Source organism: Dermatophagoides farinae, chromosome 5 (genome assembly GCF_024713945.1).
Source record: "Dermatophagoides farinae isolate YC_2012a chromosome 5, ASM2471394v1, whole genome shotgun sequence".
Taxonomy (NCBI): domain Eukaryota; kingdom Metazoa; phylum Arthropoda; class Arachnida; order Sarcoptiformes; family Pyroglyphidae; genus Dermatophagoides; species Dermatophagoides farinae.
This window is the reverse complement of record NC_134681.1, coordinates 306,041-324,984: the sequence shown is the minus strand read 5'-3', so window position 1 is coordinate 324,984 and position 18,944 is coordinate 306,041. Positions and strand designations below refer to the sequence as shown.

Genomic DNA, 18,944 nt, shown 5'->3' with positions numbered 1-18,944 from the left:
AAATTTGAATTGCGAAAAAAATAGGGGAAAAAATCAACATAAACGGGGTAAGAGAAAAAAAAATATGATGGCAAAATATAAATGTGAAATTGATACATTTTGATTATTCAAATAATATGCAAAAAAAAAAAATATTGCATGTATAGAGACGTAAATGTGTATAACTGTAATACATGTATATATGATGATGATGATGATGGAATAATATTGATGATAAAATGAATTGTAGAAATTCGTTTTTTTTCTGGCCAAAACATGGCATTTATAAGTTTCACCAAAAACGCCCACACACAGAAGAATCATACTCCTTCTACTGTAATAAAATTTATATTTTTTTTGTTTTGGCTTCATTCAAACACCAATCATCATTATCATCAAAAAAAAAAAAAAAAAAAAAAAACATTGTCAAGAAAGACTTTCAAGAAATTCAATTCTTGTTCTTTTTTTTTGCTATATTTAGTATTTAGTGTTTTTCGTACATACATTTCTAGGTTCATTTTTCTTTCTTGACAATTCTAGTGACGATATTTTTTTTTCTTTGTTTCCCGTATTTAAGTAACATTTATTTGTTTTTTATTTTTCTTTTTTTGCTAAATTTATCTATGTAACCATCCGTCTTGTTATCTACTATGGTTAACTTGAAGAATAAATGAATGAATGAAACTGTTAAGCATATCGTGTTTTTTTTCTCTTCCTATTCTTATTCTCTGTATAATGGATTGGTCGAATGGTGAAAATGGACAATGGAATATATAATTTATACACACACATATATATAAATATATATATAGAAATGTATGTGCAACCACATCAATGTCATCAAAACATCATGTGTTCAAGACAGAATAGAAAAAGAAAAACATCAATAGAAATAAAATGAAAACTAGGCTATTAATGTTAGAGAATAGAGAGAAAAAAAACGATACGATCAATAGCAATGATGATGATGATGATGATAATAATAATAATGGTAACAACAACAACAACAACAATTCTATCCAGAAAGGAAAAAAAATGATTCGGCGCAATTTATGTTTCATATTTTTTGAAACATCATCATCATCATCATCATCATTGTTCTATTCTATTGTTGTTGTACTAATTTTGTTGCATTAAGATTATTTGACAACTACTTGCTGCAAGTAGCCATTAATAATAATAATAATAATGTAGAATACAATGATAATGATGATGATGATAATCTTAGCAATACATGGACATACAATTGAGTTCATTCATTCACATTCACTTGATTCTAATATTTTTCATTGTATTATGCATTATGTATGTATGTATGTGTGTGCGTGTAGCTGATGATGATTCTTATTCTTATTCTTTTTTTTTTGACAAGACATAAAAGAATAGAATAGAATCAAGTATTACATTTTGTTTTCAAAGAGTTTTCTTGTTAAGCACATGCCTAACAAGAGATATATATATTCAGAATTAAGAATTTTGTTTCATCAATCAATTAATGATGATAATAAATGTCAATATAATTATTTTCATCATCATCATCATTTTTTTTTGATTCCAAATGATCAAGTATTAAATCAAGCAAGCAAAATATTTTTTTTTTTGTTTATCCATCATTTGTAAATCTAGAAATGTTTTTGTTCAAAGAATTACTCACATTTTCATTGGTGATTGGTGAACGACAACGATCAACATCATTACGATGTTCATTATTATGATCACTTGATTCTTTTGAATGTGGTCCTGCAGATGTACAGCGTTTTGTTCTTGTTCTTTGATACGGATCACTTGTACCTTTTTTTTAATTATTGGTAACAACAACAATGATTAGTTAATTAATTATTATCTCATTAGACAATAATTAAAATCAATATCATATATATACCATAAAGTGATGCAGTGGAAACATTTAACACGATACTTTTTTGAACAAGATCAATGATGACTAAACTATTTTCGGTACCATATGCAAAACTGCAATAAAAATGTATAATTGAATAATTTCATTCAATCATGATTATACATACAGACTAGCGTGCATATTATAACTCATTGATGTTATTCGATATGGCGGTGTTTTACGATCAATCCAAGGACTAAGACAAATGACTTCGGCCTGAAAACCGGATAATCGTTTATGATGACCTGTGCGAGCTTTTAATGGATAATAAGCCATAGGATCATGTGTATCGGCTTTATGTAATAATGCCGAGGCACCAGATAAAATTTCGCTATCCGATTGTGGATCAATTTCATCATAATTCATTGGCACTTCAATAACCTAGATTGAATTTGATTCCAATCATTTATTCATTGATTAGAATGAAATAAAAAAAAAAGAAAAAAAAAGAAATTAGAGAAGCGAAAAAAAAGTTCCAAGTTATCTTCGAAATAACAACAACAAAAACAATCAAGTTGATTGAATTAAGCAATTGTATTGGTGGAATTTCCTTTCTTTCTGTGATTGTGCGAATGTGTGTGTGTGTGTGTGTGTGTGCATGTTAACCAACTTAACTGTTATTTCAGATTGAGCTTCTTGTTTGCTGAAACGGAATACAATCACTTGTGACGAAGCTCCTGCAACACATAGTACACGATTTTCAGCAGAAAATGTTAGAAATTCAATGGCAAATAAATCTTCCATTTCGGACGTTCCGTTATTATTTGTCGTATTGTTGTTGTTGTTGCTGTTGTTATTATTGTTGGAACCAACATTATTATTGTTGCTATTGTTATTATTTTGATTATTATTATTATTATTAGAACTTTGGCTGCTATTTATGAGTCTTGGCTTTTCAAATAATTTGGCTGTTTTTAGTTTATATAATATTTGCAAATTTACTGCCGATGCATCCCAGAATTTTAATGAACCATCAGCATGACTATAAATATGTAAAGATAGATAGTATTAGATATTGAATAGTGAAAGAAAATGTTCATATTTTAAATCAAATGATGATGATAATCTTTGATCATTTATACTAGATTATTATTCTAGATAAATGAAAAAAAGGCAATAACTTACCCAGTGATTATAATCTCTGGATAGCTTACTGTTGAACTTCCCCATTCACCACCATTTATGGGCCAATCACGTTCCAACATACCACTACGTTTGTTTGATTTTTGTCCAACCGTATAAAATGCATGTATAAGATCAGGTGGACAATTTGCCAAATAATAACAATAGGTCACCGGTGATTCATGTAAATCCATTGGATATGGATTCGTAAAACAAGGATAACTGTCGTTGATTTTTTTTTGTATATATATAGACATGAAAACAATTGAATAGAATAATTGAAAAAAAAATTATTGTCATAGTAACGTTGTTGGACAAAAAAAAAGAAGAAGAAAGAGAAAAAAAACAATTTGGAAACTAACCCAGGTTGTTGAAGATTAACTACCACTAGATCATTGCTAAGTAAAACAACTATGGCATATGGATCATTAAAATCAGCTTCATAAGGCGATTCACACAAGGTTATAAAATCAATGATATCATGTTCCATTTCCAAAACTGTTGTTGATTTGCCATGAATTACAGTCAATACTTGTTTAGTATTGGCACTATCACTACCACCAACACCACCACCACCACCACCATTGCCAACAATAAGACCACCGGAAAACATAATATAAGCATCACCAGTACGTGATGTACGCCATTCAACTTTTGGTATTTTCGAACATAGTTCGGATTTTGGATCACCTGATTTGGCTGATTTTTTTTTTTGCCATTAATAAAAAAAAGCAAATGTTAATGAATAATTGAATATTAGAAATGAGAAATTTTTTTTTTTTTTTTTTTGCACAAACCATGTGGAAAGATTGATGATTGAGGCCTAGAACCGGCTTTAAGGTTCCATGTACTAAGACTACCATCAGCATGGCTACAAATAAATTGTCTACCTTCACTATGCCATGAAATGGATAGTATTCCTTCCGGATAATTATGACGAAAATCGGCACTTTTATTACGTAAATCCCATAAAACAATACTACCGGATTCATATCCAATTAATAGCTATTTGTATGATAATGATGATCAAATATTCAATAAATTATTTATCAATCAATCATTTTTTGCTGTTTTTGTTATGATGATAATCGTGCTTACCTTATTTGAATCAATTGGACAATCGCTTAGATGAATGATTGAACCAGGATGTGTTTTACGAGATCTTTATCATTATGCAGACAAACAAACAAACAAACAAACAAAAAGTGAAAAGATCAATAAATCAATCAATCAGTCTTTTAAGAATATATATGCAATTATTATAACAAACATTTCGATTGCTTTATTCCAATTTATAACATAACCAGACATGGCAAATGTGTCGATATTGACAACATAAACATTGCCTCTTTCTGTACCAATATACATCCATTTACTTTGAAATGCTAGATGGCAATAAGAAATCCTAATGATATACAAATGAAAGATTATTGAAAAATTTTTGCAAATCAATACCAAAATATCAATAATAATAATACCTTTCTTTTTGAAACTTGAGTGAATGGACAATTTCTGGTGATTTATTTCGAAGATTCCAAAGATGAATACTATCATCGGCACAAACGGTTATTAATTGGCCCTAAATTTCATAGATATCATCATCATCATCATCATTAATTATAAACGAATGTAGAAAAGAGAAAGAGAGAAAAAAATTTCACTGTTAATTAAAATCAACAATCAAAAAGGCGACAAAAAAAAATAACAATCTGTGTGTGTGTGCGTCTTTATCGAATGTACTATGTGAATGGATCGATCATCATTATTATTAGCGTTTATATTTATAAACATTCCAGAATCGAAAAGATGAACATCATTGTTTCATGAATCATGATGATGAAAAAACAAAAACAAAACAAAAAAAAATTCTTGACCTGATAATATAATTGGTTATACTTGTTGTTGTTGTTAAATGATTATAATAAAAAATTAAACCGATTCTCTGACATTATTATATGGATATCATATCATGGCCATCGCGTGTGTCATATTTGGAATGCACATCATCTCTCTCGCTCTCTCTCTCTCTCTCTATTCTGTTGGTTTAATTCATTAATTTTTCTCGTTAAATTTTTTTTCCTGTGCAAGAGAAAATTCGTTTTGACTACTTAGCCGTTGTTTTTTGTTTGTCAAAGCTAATCAAATAAAAAAAAACTAATATGAATATTTTCATACAAGGGCCACACACACACACACACACGAATGCACAATTTTTTGAGGTTATTCTTTTTCTATTCTTAATCACGAAATCTTTGGCCATGATGGATTTCAGTTTATCCCCAAAAACGCACCAGTGTTTGTGTGCGTGTGTGTGTGTGTGTGGGAATCATGTTATCATTATTATTCCAAATGGATCTTTCAATCATTTTTTTTCGTTTTGTTGGATTTACCACTATTTATAGAAAAGAATCCTCTCATGTTCACTATTTTAGTATTTTTTTTACAATTTAAATGTTATACATTATAAATTTACCTCATTAATAATGAAAATGATTTGCAATACAGCAAATTCGGTTACATGACGAAGACTGATGTCGACTCCTGGACGTCCCAGACTTTTGTTGTTGTTGTTGTTGTTGTTATTCATTTTGATTGGAATTTGATAAGATTCACACCAAAAACGAGGACGATGGATGTCAATCATTGTGTTTATAAGAAATGAAAATGAGAAAAATGAAAAATACGATAAATAAATTATTGAAACTTTAAACCGGAATTTCTTTTCTTTTTTTTTATTTTTATTTTTATTTTTAGTTCAAACACTGAATTTGAATCATCAATAATCATGATGAATACTGTGATAGTGGTGTCATTGTGAACTTATCTGGATTCATCATCATCATCATTTTTGTTTTGTTCTAGGTAATACATTATTAGATAGATAGATGAGATTTTGTTTCGGTTTTTTTTTTTGGTTGAACAAATTGGAAAGAAAAGTTTTCATCAAACTAGTGTGTTTTCTCATTCCTATGAAATTTTTTTTTGTTGTTGTTCTTGTTTGTTTCATTTTGACTTACATTCGTAGTGAACCATTTTTCGATCCAATTGCAATTAACCGTTGTATTGGATCGAATGCAATCGATGTAGGCTGATATGGGAAACCATGTTGAACAATCTACAAATTATTTAGGAAAAAAAAGAACAAGAAGAATAAAGAATGATGATACAAGATTAGTAGGTGAATTTATTTATAGAATATGTGTGTAATGTATATCAGATTTCTTGTTTGAACAAATAAACGAAACAAAAAAAGTTTTCAATAAAACGATTGATAAATGGTGAATATGTAATCGATTTCTTTTCGAAATTTTAGAAATATCAAATATTTAGTGAACAATAGAATAAGAATTAGATGTGTAAAGCATGGTGATTATTCCGATTTGAATTTCATTTTAATGATAATTCTGTTATTATGATGACGATAAAGAAGGGTGCTTGCGTGTGTATGGGTGTGTGTGTGTGGGTGTTTGTTTATGCCAGTCTAGACAATGAAAATTCTACTATTCATCATCATCATTATAATCATGATGGAAGAAAAAAAAGAAATAAAATTCTGTTGAACATAAATATGTGATCATGGTGATCATCACGAACCATTAATGAATGAAATTGTATGGATGAAAAAATTTTTTTTTCTTTACTCTTTTTTCAGTCTAGATATATATAAAATATATATTCTTGTATTCGGTCGGTTATAGTATTTCTTGGCATTTTCCAAATAAAAAAGGAAAAAAAAATCCAACTTGTTCTTTGAATGTTTTCTTTTTTTTTCATCTAATCTAAGTTTTCATTTAATTTCGTAAGAAAATGCTAACCCTTTTCAATTTCATTAAATTACAGTGAACAAGCATGAATTAACAAATTCGCCATAGTAACACACACACACAAGGATTTTTTTGCCTTTCATTGAATTCTCTATAATTTCTTCTTCATTTTTTTTTCATTATAAAAATTAATCCCATTTCTTACAAACTTGTTTGTTTTACATACAGAATAATGATGATTTGTCACCATAAGAAAGTGTACAAATAATGATAATTTCATAAATCGAGTAACTGATGCTTTGTATATATATATGAATATTATGTAGAAAAAAATGACCAAAAAAATAAGTGAGAAAATGAATTCATCACCATCATCATCATAATCCGTGTGTTTCAACACTGGCAATTTTATGTGCAATGTAAGTGTGTGTGTGTGTGTGAGTCTGGTTCCAGTTATAGAATACAAAGGATGTATTTGATTTTTTTATTTCATTTTTTTTCTGCTTCTTGTTTATTTTCAAGTTTGGACAAGAAAAAAAAATTAATTTTGTATGCAAATATCGTGTGTTTTTGTGTGTGTGTGTGTGTGCGTTTAGCACCGTTTATTATTATTATTCGTTATTCTTGCTGTAAATGTAAAATAAAAAAAAATAACGTATATCTGAAATCAACAGAAAATTCATGCAACTTTTTCAGCATAAAGTTTTTTTTTTTTTATTTTGCCATCATCACAACTTCTGGTTTCTTCTCATGCACAGTTTCCTGTATATTTATTGGGCCCGGTCGAAGAAAAAATTTTTTTATTCTTCATCCAACGAAAAAAAACAGAGACACCTGTACATTTTTTTTCGGTTTTTTGCTATGGCCATGGGTAAAAAGACTTGAATGCTTAACCAGTGCTCTCTCTCTCTCTCTCTCTCTTTACCATTACTTAATATTCTCGTTAACAGAATTTTTTTCTTCTTCTCCATAACGACCATGATGATGATGATTATGAGCATTCAACCAGAAAATGTTCAAACAACATCATTTTACGTATACAGAAAAAAAACAACATTTATCTATATAAAAACAACCAAAAAAAAACAGAAAAAAACAAAATTTCATCGCATCATTTCATCAATGTTGTTGTTGAATATTTTCTATTTTAACCTGGTTTGTTACATTCAATTTTACATACACACATTATTTGAAAAAAAGGAGATAAAACCAGAAAATAAAATAAAACAAACAAACAGAAAAAAAACATAACTAACTGCTATTTTTCCGCATCCGTTAACTACAATGATGATGACGATGATGATGATGGGCAATGGAAAGGAATTTGGAAAAAAAATTCATATTTTTTTGTCTTAAAAAAAAAATTCTTACCAAAAAAAGTGTCACTATAGTGTTGTTATTATGGGTGCGAGAGAGAAATAAAAAAACAATTTACAAAAAAAAAAAAAAAAAAAAAACATCAACCAGGAAAAAAATATCATCATACAAATGGTGTACAAGGATTTTCAGCATTTTGTTTTTTTTTTGAACCAATAATAAAGTCCATCCATTCATTTCAGTGAGTGAAATTCATACCTGATGTGTGAAAGAATGTCAGAATAAAAAAAAATGTCAGGCCTCATTTTCTCGTTCATAAATAACACACGAACAAGTAGAAAAATTTTTTTTTTTTTTTGATTTTATTTTGACTTTTCATTTCATTTCTGTCTTTTTTTTCTGGTGAAATGAGAGAAAACATGACTATTTAAGTATCAACAATTTTTTTTAATGTAGTGGAAAAAAAATCACATAATTTTTTGTTTCATTCGTAAATGTCAATGAATGAATGAATGAAAAAAATCCAATTGACATTTCGAAATTCTCAAAGGTAAATTGTATTTGCGTGTGTGTGTGTGTGTGTGAGTGAAGGGAAAAGAAATTACATTTGACCGGAAAATATTCATATAACAACAACGATACATGAATATCAAACATTTGGCCATTTGTAATAATTTTTTTCGGTTTATTTTTTCGATTTTTTCCAATCTTTTCCGAACCAAAAGTAAATTTTTAATGGTTACAATATTGAAATTAATAGATTTATATATAAATATCCAATATCAATGAAAAAAAAATGTTTCTACAAAACGACAACCAAATCATATTAAAATGGAATTCATATATTTCGATTTATTCAAAATTCATGTCAAGTATCAGATCTATTTTTTTGGTGGTAAATGAAGATGATTTTTTTTTTGTTAACCAAAAAACACCCATACACTCATTATATATAGACAAAATATTGAATTGAAATTTTATCATATTCATATTCAGTCATGGTCTAATGGGGAGAAAAACCATTGACATTATTATTATGATTATTATTTCGTCATTATGTTATTTGGGTGTTTATAATTAAAATGAACGAATTGATGATTAATTGGGAGTGAAAGAAAATTATTATTCATTAAATTATGTGGATAATAAAAACCTTGAAGCAAGAAAAAAAAATGTCATTACAGTTTTTTCTTTTGGTTCAAGCGATAGATGATGATTTTTTTCTATTTTCTTTTCATTTTTTGTTTGATGATGATGATGATGATGATGATGCCCAATAGGCAAAAGTTTATGATCTCAATGAAAAAATGAGAGTAACAAAAAAAACCAAACTTCAATCTATAAAAAATCAGGTGAATTGATTTTTCATGTGAAACATGATTTTGTATATGTATATCAAACAAAATAATGAATGTGGCAACGAAAAAATTAGTCCTGGAATCATAGAAAATCTTTTCAAGCTTTGCTAATTGATATTTTTTTTTTTTGGTTCCAGTTGGTTGTAAGAGAAAAAAAAACATACATTCAACAAAGTAAACACACAAAAAAAATCTTTTTGTGAATAATCATTCAATCGTGATCAAGAATGATGTGGCCATTATTGATTCAAAACCTTTTATTCTATTGAATTTTTTTTTAAATTCTTCGCCCACCAAAGCAATGATGTATGGTAATTTTATATTATGGTAGTAGTGTGACAATATTTTTATCAAGATTTTTTTTCCAAAAAAAACAAACAATTTCTATGGCCTGACCACATCTACTGACATGGATCATATCATAAAGAAAAACATATCAAAACAACAAAATAAAATAACAAGATTCATGTGACCACACACACACACACACAGTCGGGATTCTAAACAAGCATATATACAAGCGGAAAAAAAGTTGAAATTTGTACGATACAAGCTTCTCAAATATGTATAAAATGATGATGATGGACAAGATGATGGCAAACAATATTATATGTTGTAATAATAATAATAATAATGATAGTCTCAGCAGAAATGAACCAAACGAAAAAAAAAATCCAGCTGAGAAGCTAATGATCGAACAATAATCGCTTGACCGCATAAACTACAAACACACACACAAAAAAATGAAGCAAGAATAAGAATAAGAAAATTCATTCATTCATTTCTATCCAAATTCTGATTCAATCATTAGCAAGATCGGTTATATAAAATTTTTTTTCCCTACTCGTCATTTTATTCTTTGTATTCTAGATTTTTATTCTGAAAAGTGAAAAATTTCAACCAATAGCATTATCCACTGAGAAAACATTACAATTGGATGGCATTGGTATTATTTCATTCAATTTGGAAATGATTGTTTCGTGTTTTCGGCACAGTTACACACAATCCTGGAATACATATGATGACAACAATAATTGTCTGCGTGTGTGAGTATCATAAGTCAAAAAAAGAGAATTTTTTTCCACATTTTAAAGTTTGTATATTGTTTCTTTGATTCTTTGCGTTTTTAGCAATGATGACAGCAAAAAAATAAATAAAATTCCTTAGTATATAAATCGTATTGTGTTGTGTTGTGTTGTTTTTTTTTCTCACAGTCACACCAACAAACAAACAAACAGAAAAAAAACCAAATCAATTAAATTGATATTCGTTTATTCGAACATTGGTGTTTTTTTTGTATATGATGACGAGAAGGAATGGGGAGCCAAAAAAAAAATGTCATCCACATCACATTTTCATTCGACGATAACGATGATGATGAAATATGAATCCATGATCCATGAAATGGTAAAGTGAATACCAAACAAAAAGAGTAAAAAAACAGGATGAATTTTTGATGGGAAGAGTGGGGGGAGGGGATGGTCCAAACAAAATATCAATAACGAAATTGATCGATGAAAAAAAACATGAATAAAATTCGCATATATAGAATTATAGAATTCATATATGATTCTATGATCCATTATTATTATTATTTTCTATTATTTTGATTTTTTTTTATCATCATCATCATCATCAATTGTTATTGCATTCATTTCATTTTTATTTAATAACAGAATTTTTCATTTTATTCTTCACTTTTTTTTATTGGCATGTATGGAAATAATCATGTGATTTTGAGAATGAGAATGTATGAAAAAAAAGAACGAATGGAATGACGAAGAAAAAAAAATGAAAGAAACGAGTTTGAAAATGTAGATTTTTCATTTTCATTTTCATTTTCATTTTGTACGCTTTTCTGTTTGCATCAAACTAAATACATTCATACATGCATGCATTTGGATATCCTCCCCCCAAACAGTATTTCTTTTTATTTTCATTTCTCATCGATATATTAATAGCGAAAAAACAGAATAGAACAAAACAAAACAAAACAAAAATTGCATAAATGAATTGAAAAATAGAATCATTCAGAATGAAGAACCAAGAAAAAAAAGAAAAGGAATACGAACAAAAAAAATGACAAAAGAAATTATGAGAATGAAAAAAATAAAATAAAAAAATTGTTCATCATCATCATGCATCGTGGTTGATGTTTTTCAATTTTTTTCATTCATTCATTCATTTAGTTTAGTTTAGTTTTTGATAAATAGTGAATACACACACGTACAAACACACAGAAATTCTATCTAAAAAAAAAATCGATTTGCAATTTTTTTTTGCATCCAATGTGAATGTATGAAAAAAAGAGTTATAATCGATCATTCAAGACTAAACATGAAAATTAATAGTGAAAAAAATAGAAAAACAAATTACAAGAAAAAAAACATCCATTCAAAGGTCAGAATTGTATGTTGTATAGCAATGATTCAATTTTATTCAATAATCAAATTACTACCACCACCACTACTACTAATACTACTAAATCATCTTATCATATTACTCTTGAATAATAATAAAATTGAAGATTAAATTACAGAGAATGAAATTGGATTTAATTTGATTGATTAGATGCATGTGTGTAAGTGTATACAAATTGATTTATTGACTTAGATAATCAGAAATAATAAAGTTTTTGTTAAATGAATTTTTTTTTCTACCACAGAATTTTATCATAATCATCATCATGTATTTAATCTATTAGATACACACACACACATACACACAGTGTACAAATAACAAGAATTTTAATCATGAATTAATGAAACTGAACAACTGTATACAATGATGGTAAGAAATTTCGTTTTCGTTTAGATTTATCACCAGATTGAATCAATATTGATTTATTGCATTTGTATTGTATATTCATTATGATGAGAAATTCCAAATTCATATCAACAATTATCAGTTATCGTTGTTTATTGAATAAATCATATTATTATAATTTGATTGACAGATAACCAATATCTCTTTTCATCGACATTGGTTATATTGTTTTACATGCACACACACACACACACACACACACACAAATAGATGATGAAAAGGAATTTCATTATAATATATAAATTTCGATTCCAAAATCTGATCCAAACAAAGAAAAAAAAATGTGATGATGGAATCATGTTTGCTAGAAATTTTTTTTTTACGTAATCACACATTTACACATACACAGAAATTAAAACAATGATGACAAAATCATCTATATCAAAAAAAAAATCATTCATTTTTTATCTGTTGTCATAATCTATTTATCTACCGTATGTAAATCTATACATTCAATGAAAACAAAATACAAAACAGACAGCAAAAAATAAAAAACTTTTGTTGTTGTTGTTTATATTCCATCATCATCATCATCATGGTTAGTAAAACCGATATAATAATAAAGTTGGTTTTTTAAAAGAGAAAAAGTTTAGTCAAAGTCATTTTTTTTTTTTGACTGGACAAACCAAAAAATGCCGAAAAAAATATAAATCATTACATTGTAGATTTTACATCTTCGTGACAGTGAGCTGGCTGACTGGCTGGCTGGCTGCTAAATCACACAGCTACAGCTACTATGACCAAAAGTTTAATCATAAATTGTGATTAATAGTTATTATAGCCAACAACAACAACAACAACAACAACACAACAACAACAACAACAACAACAACAACAACAACAACAACAGCAACAACAAACAACAACAACAACAACAACATGGCCATGATATTTTATTTTTTGTTGTCTTGTTTCTTAAATATTTCAATTTTTTTTTCTTTTACTCACTCTCTCTGTGTATGTATTTACTTGTTTGTTTCTCGGCAAACAACAACAAAAATGTCAACCTCCTTTTCTTGGGATTCAAAAAAAAAAATGAAAATAAAAATAAAAAGAAAAAAAACATTAACTTTTTTCTGTAGATTTTTTTCCATTCTATGATTGAATGTTTAGGACAAATGAAGTTTCAAAAACTATATATTTTTGGGTTTAAGACCAATAAATAAAAACTGCCATCGCTGCAGGGATACCAAGAAAAAAAACCGCTATACACACACACATACAGACACAGAATCTGATGGTGATGAGATGGATCGGAAAGAATGGCAAATAAATTGAGATAATCAAAATTTTTCATTTCATATATGTGCGCTTCTTTCAGGCCAACCATCATCATCCATTCTTTTTCCATTATAATCATAGCATCAATTTTTTCTGTTTTCAGTTTTTTTTTTGGCATTTTGGTTGCCATTACGGCCTTGATTTTTTTTTTGCATTTGAAATATGATTTTTTTTTTGTTTTGTTTTGTTTCTTGTAAAGAGAAAAAAAAATTACAAATCACAATCACAAAAAAAGCAAAACGCAATGAATTAGTGAATATATGATGAATTGAAAATGTGGCCTAAATAAGAAAATGGAAAATTAAATTTGTTTTTTTTTTTGCTGTTGTTGTTGTTGTTGTCGTTATTGTTGAATGAAAAGCAATATATTTGAATCTTGATAAATGAATGAATGAATGAATGAATGAACGAAAAAAAAAAAAATAGAAAACGAAAACTGAAAACCAAACATATAACCAAAACGAAAAATGTATAATTTTGTTGTTTGAATAATTTTAAAATGGAACCAAATTAATTCAATTATAGTATTCATTCAGCAGATTCATTTCAAATTTTAAATTGAAAATATGTGTAAACTATAGAAAAAAATTGTCTACGCTTCATCATCATTTGAAATACAATTCCATCGTTATCGTCGATTAAAAATGATGAATGAATGAATGAATGAATGGAAGAAAAAAAATGATGCAATTTATATTTGACTATTTGAACAAATTTTAATTTCACTTTTCCATTCATTTAAGAAACAGTGCAATCAAATTTCAATAGAATTTAATTTGACCAGTTATTCTAATCTGTGGCCAAAATGATTGATGAATGATTTATTGTCAAAATTATTGAATGAAAAAAAAATCGAATTTGTTTGTTTGTTTGTTTACTCAGTAAATGCTTCGTGTGTGTGTGTGATCTTTTTCAACGGAAGCACTAATCGAAAATTAAAAAGTTTCATCTTCATACCAACCACTAACCATTCAACTGAAAAGAATCAAGTTATATTACACAATATTGACATTGAATGTTCTGGATGGCCATAGTTCTAATGGATGATGATGACGATGATGATGATGATAAAAATGTTTTGTGGTGGCGTCATAACGTCATTAATGATTAACCCCGATTCGAGCAGATGAGTGGGGATGAGTTGCATTTTGATATTCAGTTGAATAAATGTAGTCATCGAATACGCTACATATTGGTGACCACCGACGTTGATTTTTTTTTCTTTTTAAACGTTCGGATGAAAATTAAATTTGTGATTATCATATTTAAAAAGTTCAACTATCGAAATAAAAGTATAAAGATGTCAAGCGGCAGTTCGAAAAACGTTATAACAAAGACTGATCCAGATTCGATTGGTGATATATCAAATATGAATGAAATGATGAAAGTAATCGATAATTTGAATCGCGAAGTCCTTAAATTGCGAAGAGAAGTCAATAAAAGCAAAGAACAAAGTGTCACATCATCATCATCGGACGAGTTACGATCAGCTTTGACTGAAATGGCTAATGTTTTACGACAGTCAAAATCAACAAATTCAAACGTACAATTACAACCATTGTGGGTTGATGATCCTGATGGATGGTTTTTATCTTGTGAAGCGGCTTTTGGCGCTCAGAGTATTACTGATGAGAAGCAGAAATATTTCAATATCATTCGGGCTTTGAATAAAGATCAATTAGCTAGCGTACAATATGTACATGCTATGCCATACGTTCCTGGACATTTGCAAGCATTGAAATCGGCATTGATATCCGCGTATAAGCCAACTGAAGGAGAAAGAATGAACAAGATTCTGGCTAAGACGTCGTTAGATTTTGGTCAACGACCTTCGGCAGCATACAGACAAATGGTTAATTGGGCCGAGGGTATTTTGGATAAACGAGTGGTTATGTCTCTTTGGTCGAAATTACTACCGGATAACATTGCTCCCACAATTTTTCAAAACATTAATTACGAGGATTTAACTGATGAACGTATACGTCGTATTGTGGAATCTGCAGATGAACTAATGACACGTCATAATGATAAAAAACAAGTAAATTCAATGAATCGACCGAGAAAATCATCATCATCTCGTTCGTCGGATTCAAATAAATCCCGTTATCGCCGACCGAAGTACAACCCAGGTGGCAGATATTGTTATTCACATTTTCGATATTACGATAAGGCAGATAGATGTGATGATCCGCAACGATGTAAATTCAGAAAATTCAAACGAACAAGTGCAATTGCACAACAATCATCATCAACACAGGTACCATCGTCATCAAACGATTTAAACTAGAACAGATGGAACCAAGTCCTGTTTCATCTATAGGTGGGCCTGTTTTTCGATTATTTGTATTTGATCATAAATCTAAACGTTGGATTCTAATAGATACTGGTTCGGTGATATCAATTTGGCCTAAATCATCAAATTTCATTATTTCAAAACCAATCAATTATGAACTTGTGGCGGCGAATGGTACCAAAATTAACAGTTATGGAGAAACGTTTTACGAACCCGATTTAAAGTTACGACGGTCATTTTCATTTAATTTTGTTGTAGCTGATACAGATTATCCGATTATTGGTGCTGATTTTCTGTCAAAATATGATCTTATTCCGGATATAAGGCGAAACAAATTGATTGATAATGTTACAAAATTGGAAGTTGAAGGTCAAAAACGTACAACAGCTATTTATCATATTGCGTTGGTTTCAAATAACAATTTAGATAATCGAATAAAATCATTGTTGAAAAAGTATCCCGATGTGTGTAAACCGAATTTATCGTTAGATGTTAAGCATAATGTTGAACATCATATTGTCCTAAAGGATAATCAACCGATTTTCGCACGACCAGCACGTGTTTCAATAGCTAGAGCTACTGCCGCTAAAGAGCAGATTATGCAAATGGTTAAGATGGGTGTCCTTAGACCATCTTCGTCCAATTATGCAAGTAGAATGGTAATACAACCGAAAAAGGATGGAACAACGAGAATTTGTGGTGATTATAGAGCGTTGAACGCTAAAACGGTTCCTGATCGTTATCCGATCCATCATATACATGATTTTTCTGCCAATTTGAATGGGAAGAAAGTATTCACGTCAATTGATTTGAAAACAGCATATTGGCAGATTCCGTTAGCGGAAGATGATTGTAAAAAGACGGCGATGACGACACCGTGGGGGTTGTTTGAATATACACGTATGCCCTTCGGGTTAATTAATGCGCCAGCCACGTATCAACGATTTGTTGATTCAATTTTTCGTGAATTTGAAAACGTGTTCGTGTATTTGGATGATATTCTTATAGCTTCGGAAAATATAGAGAAAGCTATTACTGATCTCGATGAGGTTTTGAAGAAATTGAACGACAATGGAATTACAATCAATCAAAATAAATGTGTATTCATCAAAGAGAAATTAAAATATCTCGGACACGAAATTTCCCCCGATGGTATTGGTATGCTTGAAGAAAAGTTAACGGTAATTGATTCATTTCCGAAGCCGATGTCTAAAAAATCATTGAAACGATTCCTAGGTATGGTAAATTTTTATCGTAGATTCATACCAGGCGCAGCAAGATTAATGGCATCATTACATGATCTTGAAAAGAATTGTGATTCAAATGATCTTACGTGGAATGCAAATGCAGAACGAGACTTCACCGAAATTAAAGAAGTTCTCAAGCAGAAGATAAAATTAGCTTGTATCGATCCAAATGCCAAGTTACAATTAGTAACAGATGCAAGTGATGTAGCTATTGGCGGTGTAGTTGAACAAGTTTTACGTAATGGATCCAAACAACCAATCGGATTCTTTTCAAAGAAACTTAATGACGCTCAACGGAATTACAGCACATTCGATAAAGAATTGCTCGCTGTGTATAAATCAATTATCCATTTCGATTATGTCCTAGAAGGTCGGTCGTTTTCCGTATTAACTGACCATAAACCATTGATAAATGCATTGACAGTTCGTACGAATCAGAAAAGAACATCAATTCAGCAACGTATGATGATGTATATCTTAGAATTTACGAATGATTTTCAATATATTGCTGGATCGTCAAATGTTGTAGCCGATACATTATCACGTATTGAAGTTGAAAACGTTGAGCCATTTTCAATACGAACTATCGCGGATTCTCAAATCAAGAATACGTCGTTTATGAATGGAATTTTAACTGAGTATCGCGATCAGTTGAAAACATTGGAATTTTCTGATGTAAAATTGTGGTGTCATGTTGGTGATAGACGAGTAAGACCGGTATGTCCACCTGAATGTCGTCCAATGGTTTTCAAAATGGTACATGGGTTATGTCATCCGTCGATTAGACGAACTAGAGGGTTGGTATCTAGTAAATATTGGTGGCCTAGTATGAACAAAGAGGTAGGCGAGATGGCCAAGAATTGTCTCGATTGCCAATCAAGCAAGATCCAACGTCATACTCGAGTGCCGCCCGAACAAATTGAAATACCGAAATTACGATTCCAACAGGTTAATATTGATATTGTAGGACCTCTACCGAATTCTTCCAACCAAAATCGTTATGTTCTAACAATGATTGATCGATTTTCACGTTGGCCTGAAGCTGTACCGTTACCAGAAATTACTGCACCAGTGGTGGCACGATGTATATTAACACACTGGATAGCACGTTATGGCGTACCCGATCAAATAACAACCGATCGTGGATTACAATTCCAAAGTCAATTGTTCAAAGAATTCGTAAATCTTATTGGTACGGATCACATTCAAACAGTAGCATTCAATCCAAGGGCGAATGGTATGATAGAGAGATTTCATCGATCAATGAAAGCATCAATCATGGCTGTGAACAATAATGATTGGGAATTGGCTTTACCACTGATTCTATTAGGTCTCCGGACTGTTTATAGAGAAGATTTCGATTCTACAGCTGCCGAAATGATATATGGATGCCAAATAAGTGTCCCATCTGATCTGGTAAACAACTACGATGATTCAATCAATTCAATGTCTCAGTATGAATTCATAAATAAATTAAAAGAAAAGATGAAAAATATCCGATCAATGGCAACCAGACCATCAAATGATGATAATTTGTATCTTCCACCTGATTTGGCTAATGCAGAATATGTATGGGTACGTAAAGAAAATACAAGAGCTCTGGAAAGACCATACTACGGGCCGTTTAAAGTCATTGATCGAGGAACGAGAGCGTTCAAAGTTGAAACTCAACATGGCCAGGAAGTTATTGGTATCCAGAGATTGAAACCTGCGGTGGTGGAGAAACATGTGACGATTCGGTTACCCCGTAGGCGTGGCCGCCCTAGAAGGGTTTCATAATTATTTTTTTTTTTTTTTTTTTTTTTTGTTTTTTTTTTGAAATTATTAATTTTTTGTTTTGTTTTGTTTTGTTTTTGATTG

At 29.7% G+C, this 18,944-nt stretch overlaps 2 protein-coding genes across 4 annotated transcripts in view; one reads left to right on the top strand and one right to left on the bottom strand.

Annotated features, from left to right (window-relative positions):
• The window catches only part of Tomosyn (syntaxin-binding protein tomosyn), a 48,570-nt gene that overhangs the window by 9,129 nt on the left and 20,497 nt on the right, over positions 1 to 18,944 (bottom strand). For all 3 annotated transcript variants that reach the window (XM_075731006.1, XM_075731007.1, XM_075731008.1), the window contains exons 3-14: positions 6,016 to 6,113; positions 5,472 to 5,553; positions 4,477 to 4,577; positions 4,269 to 4,403; positions 4,097 to 4,160; positions 3,796 to 4,003; positions 3,361 to 3,697; positions 3,002 to 3,220; positions 2,492 to 2,858; positions 2,004 to 2,257; positions 1,862 to 1,950; positions 1,634 to 1,770 (exon numbers count right to left, since the gene is read on the bottom strand). In XM_075731006.1, coding sequence (XP_075587121.1) covers positions 1,634 to 1,770; positions 1,862 to 1,950; positions 2,004 to 2,257; positions 2,492 to 2,858; positions 3,002 to 3,220; positions 3,361 to 3,697; positions 3,796 to 4,003; positions 4,097 to 4,160; positions 4,269 to 4,403; positions 4,477 to 4,577; positions 5,472 to 5,553; positions 6,016 to 6,113 — 2,091 coding nt within the window. The remainder of the gene's footprint in view (positions 1 to 1,633; positions 1,771 to 1,861; positions 1,951 to 2,003; positions 2,258 to 2,491; positions 2,859 to 3,001; positions 3,221 to 3,360; positions 3,698 to 3,795; positions 4,004 to 4,096; positions 4,161 to 4,268; positions 4,404 to 4,476; positions 4,578 to 5,471; positions 5,554 to 6,015; positions 6,114 to 18,944) is intronic.
• LOC142597530 (uncharacterized) lies at positions 14,671 to 15,831 on the top strand. The gene has a single exon (XM_075731009.1). It carries the CDS (start codon positions 14,671 to 14,673, stop codon positions 15,829 to 15,831), a length of 1,161 nt encoding a protein of 386 aa, XP_075587124.1.

Coding starts and splice junctions, on each gene's coding strand:
- LOC142597530 (XM_075731009.1), top strand. CDS start 14,671: ATGAGTGGGGATGAGTTGCATTTTGATATTCAGTTGAATAAATGTAGT.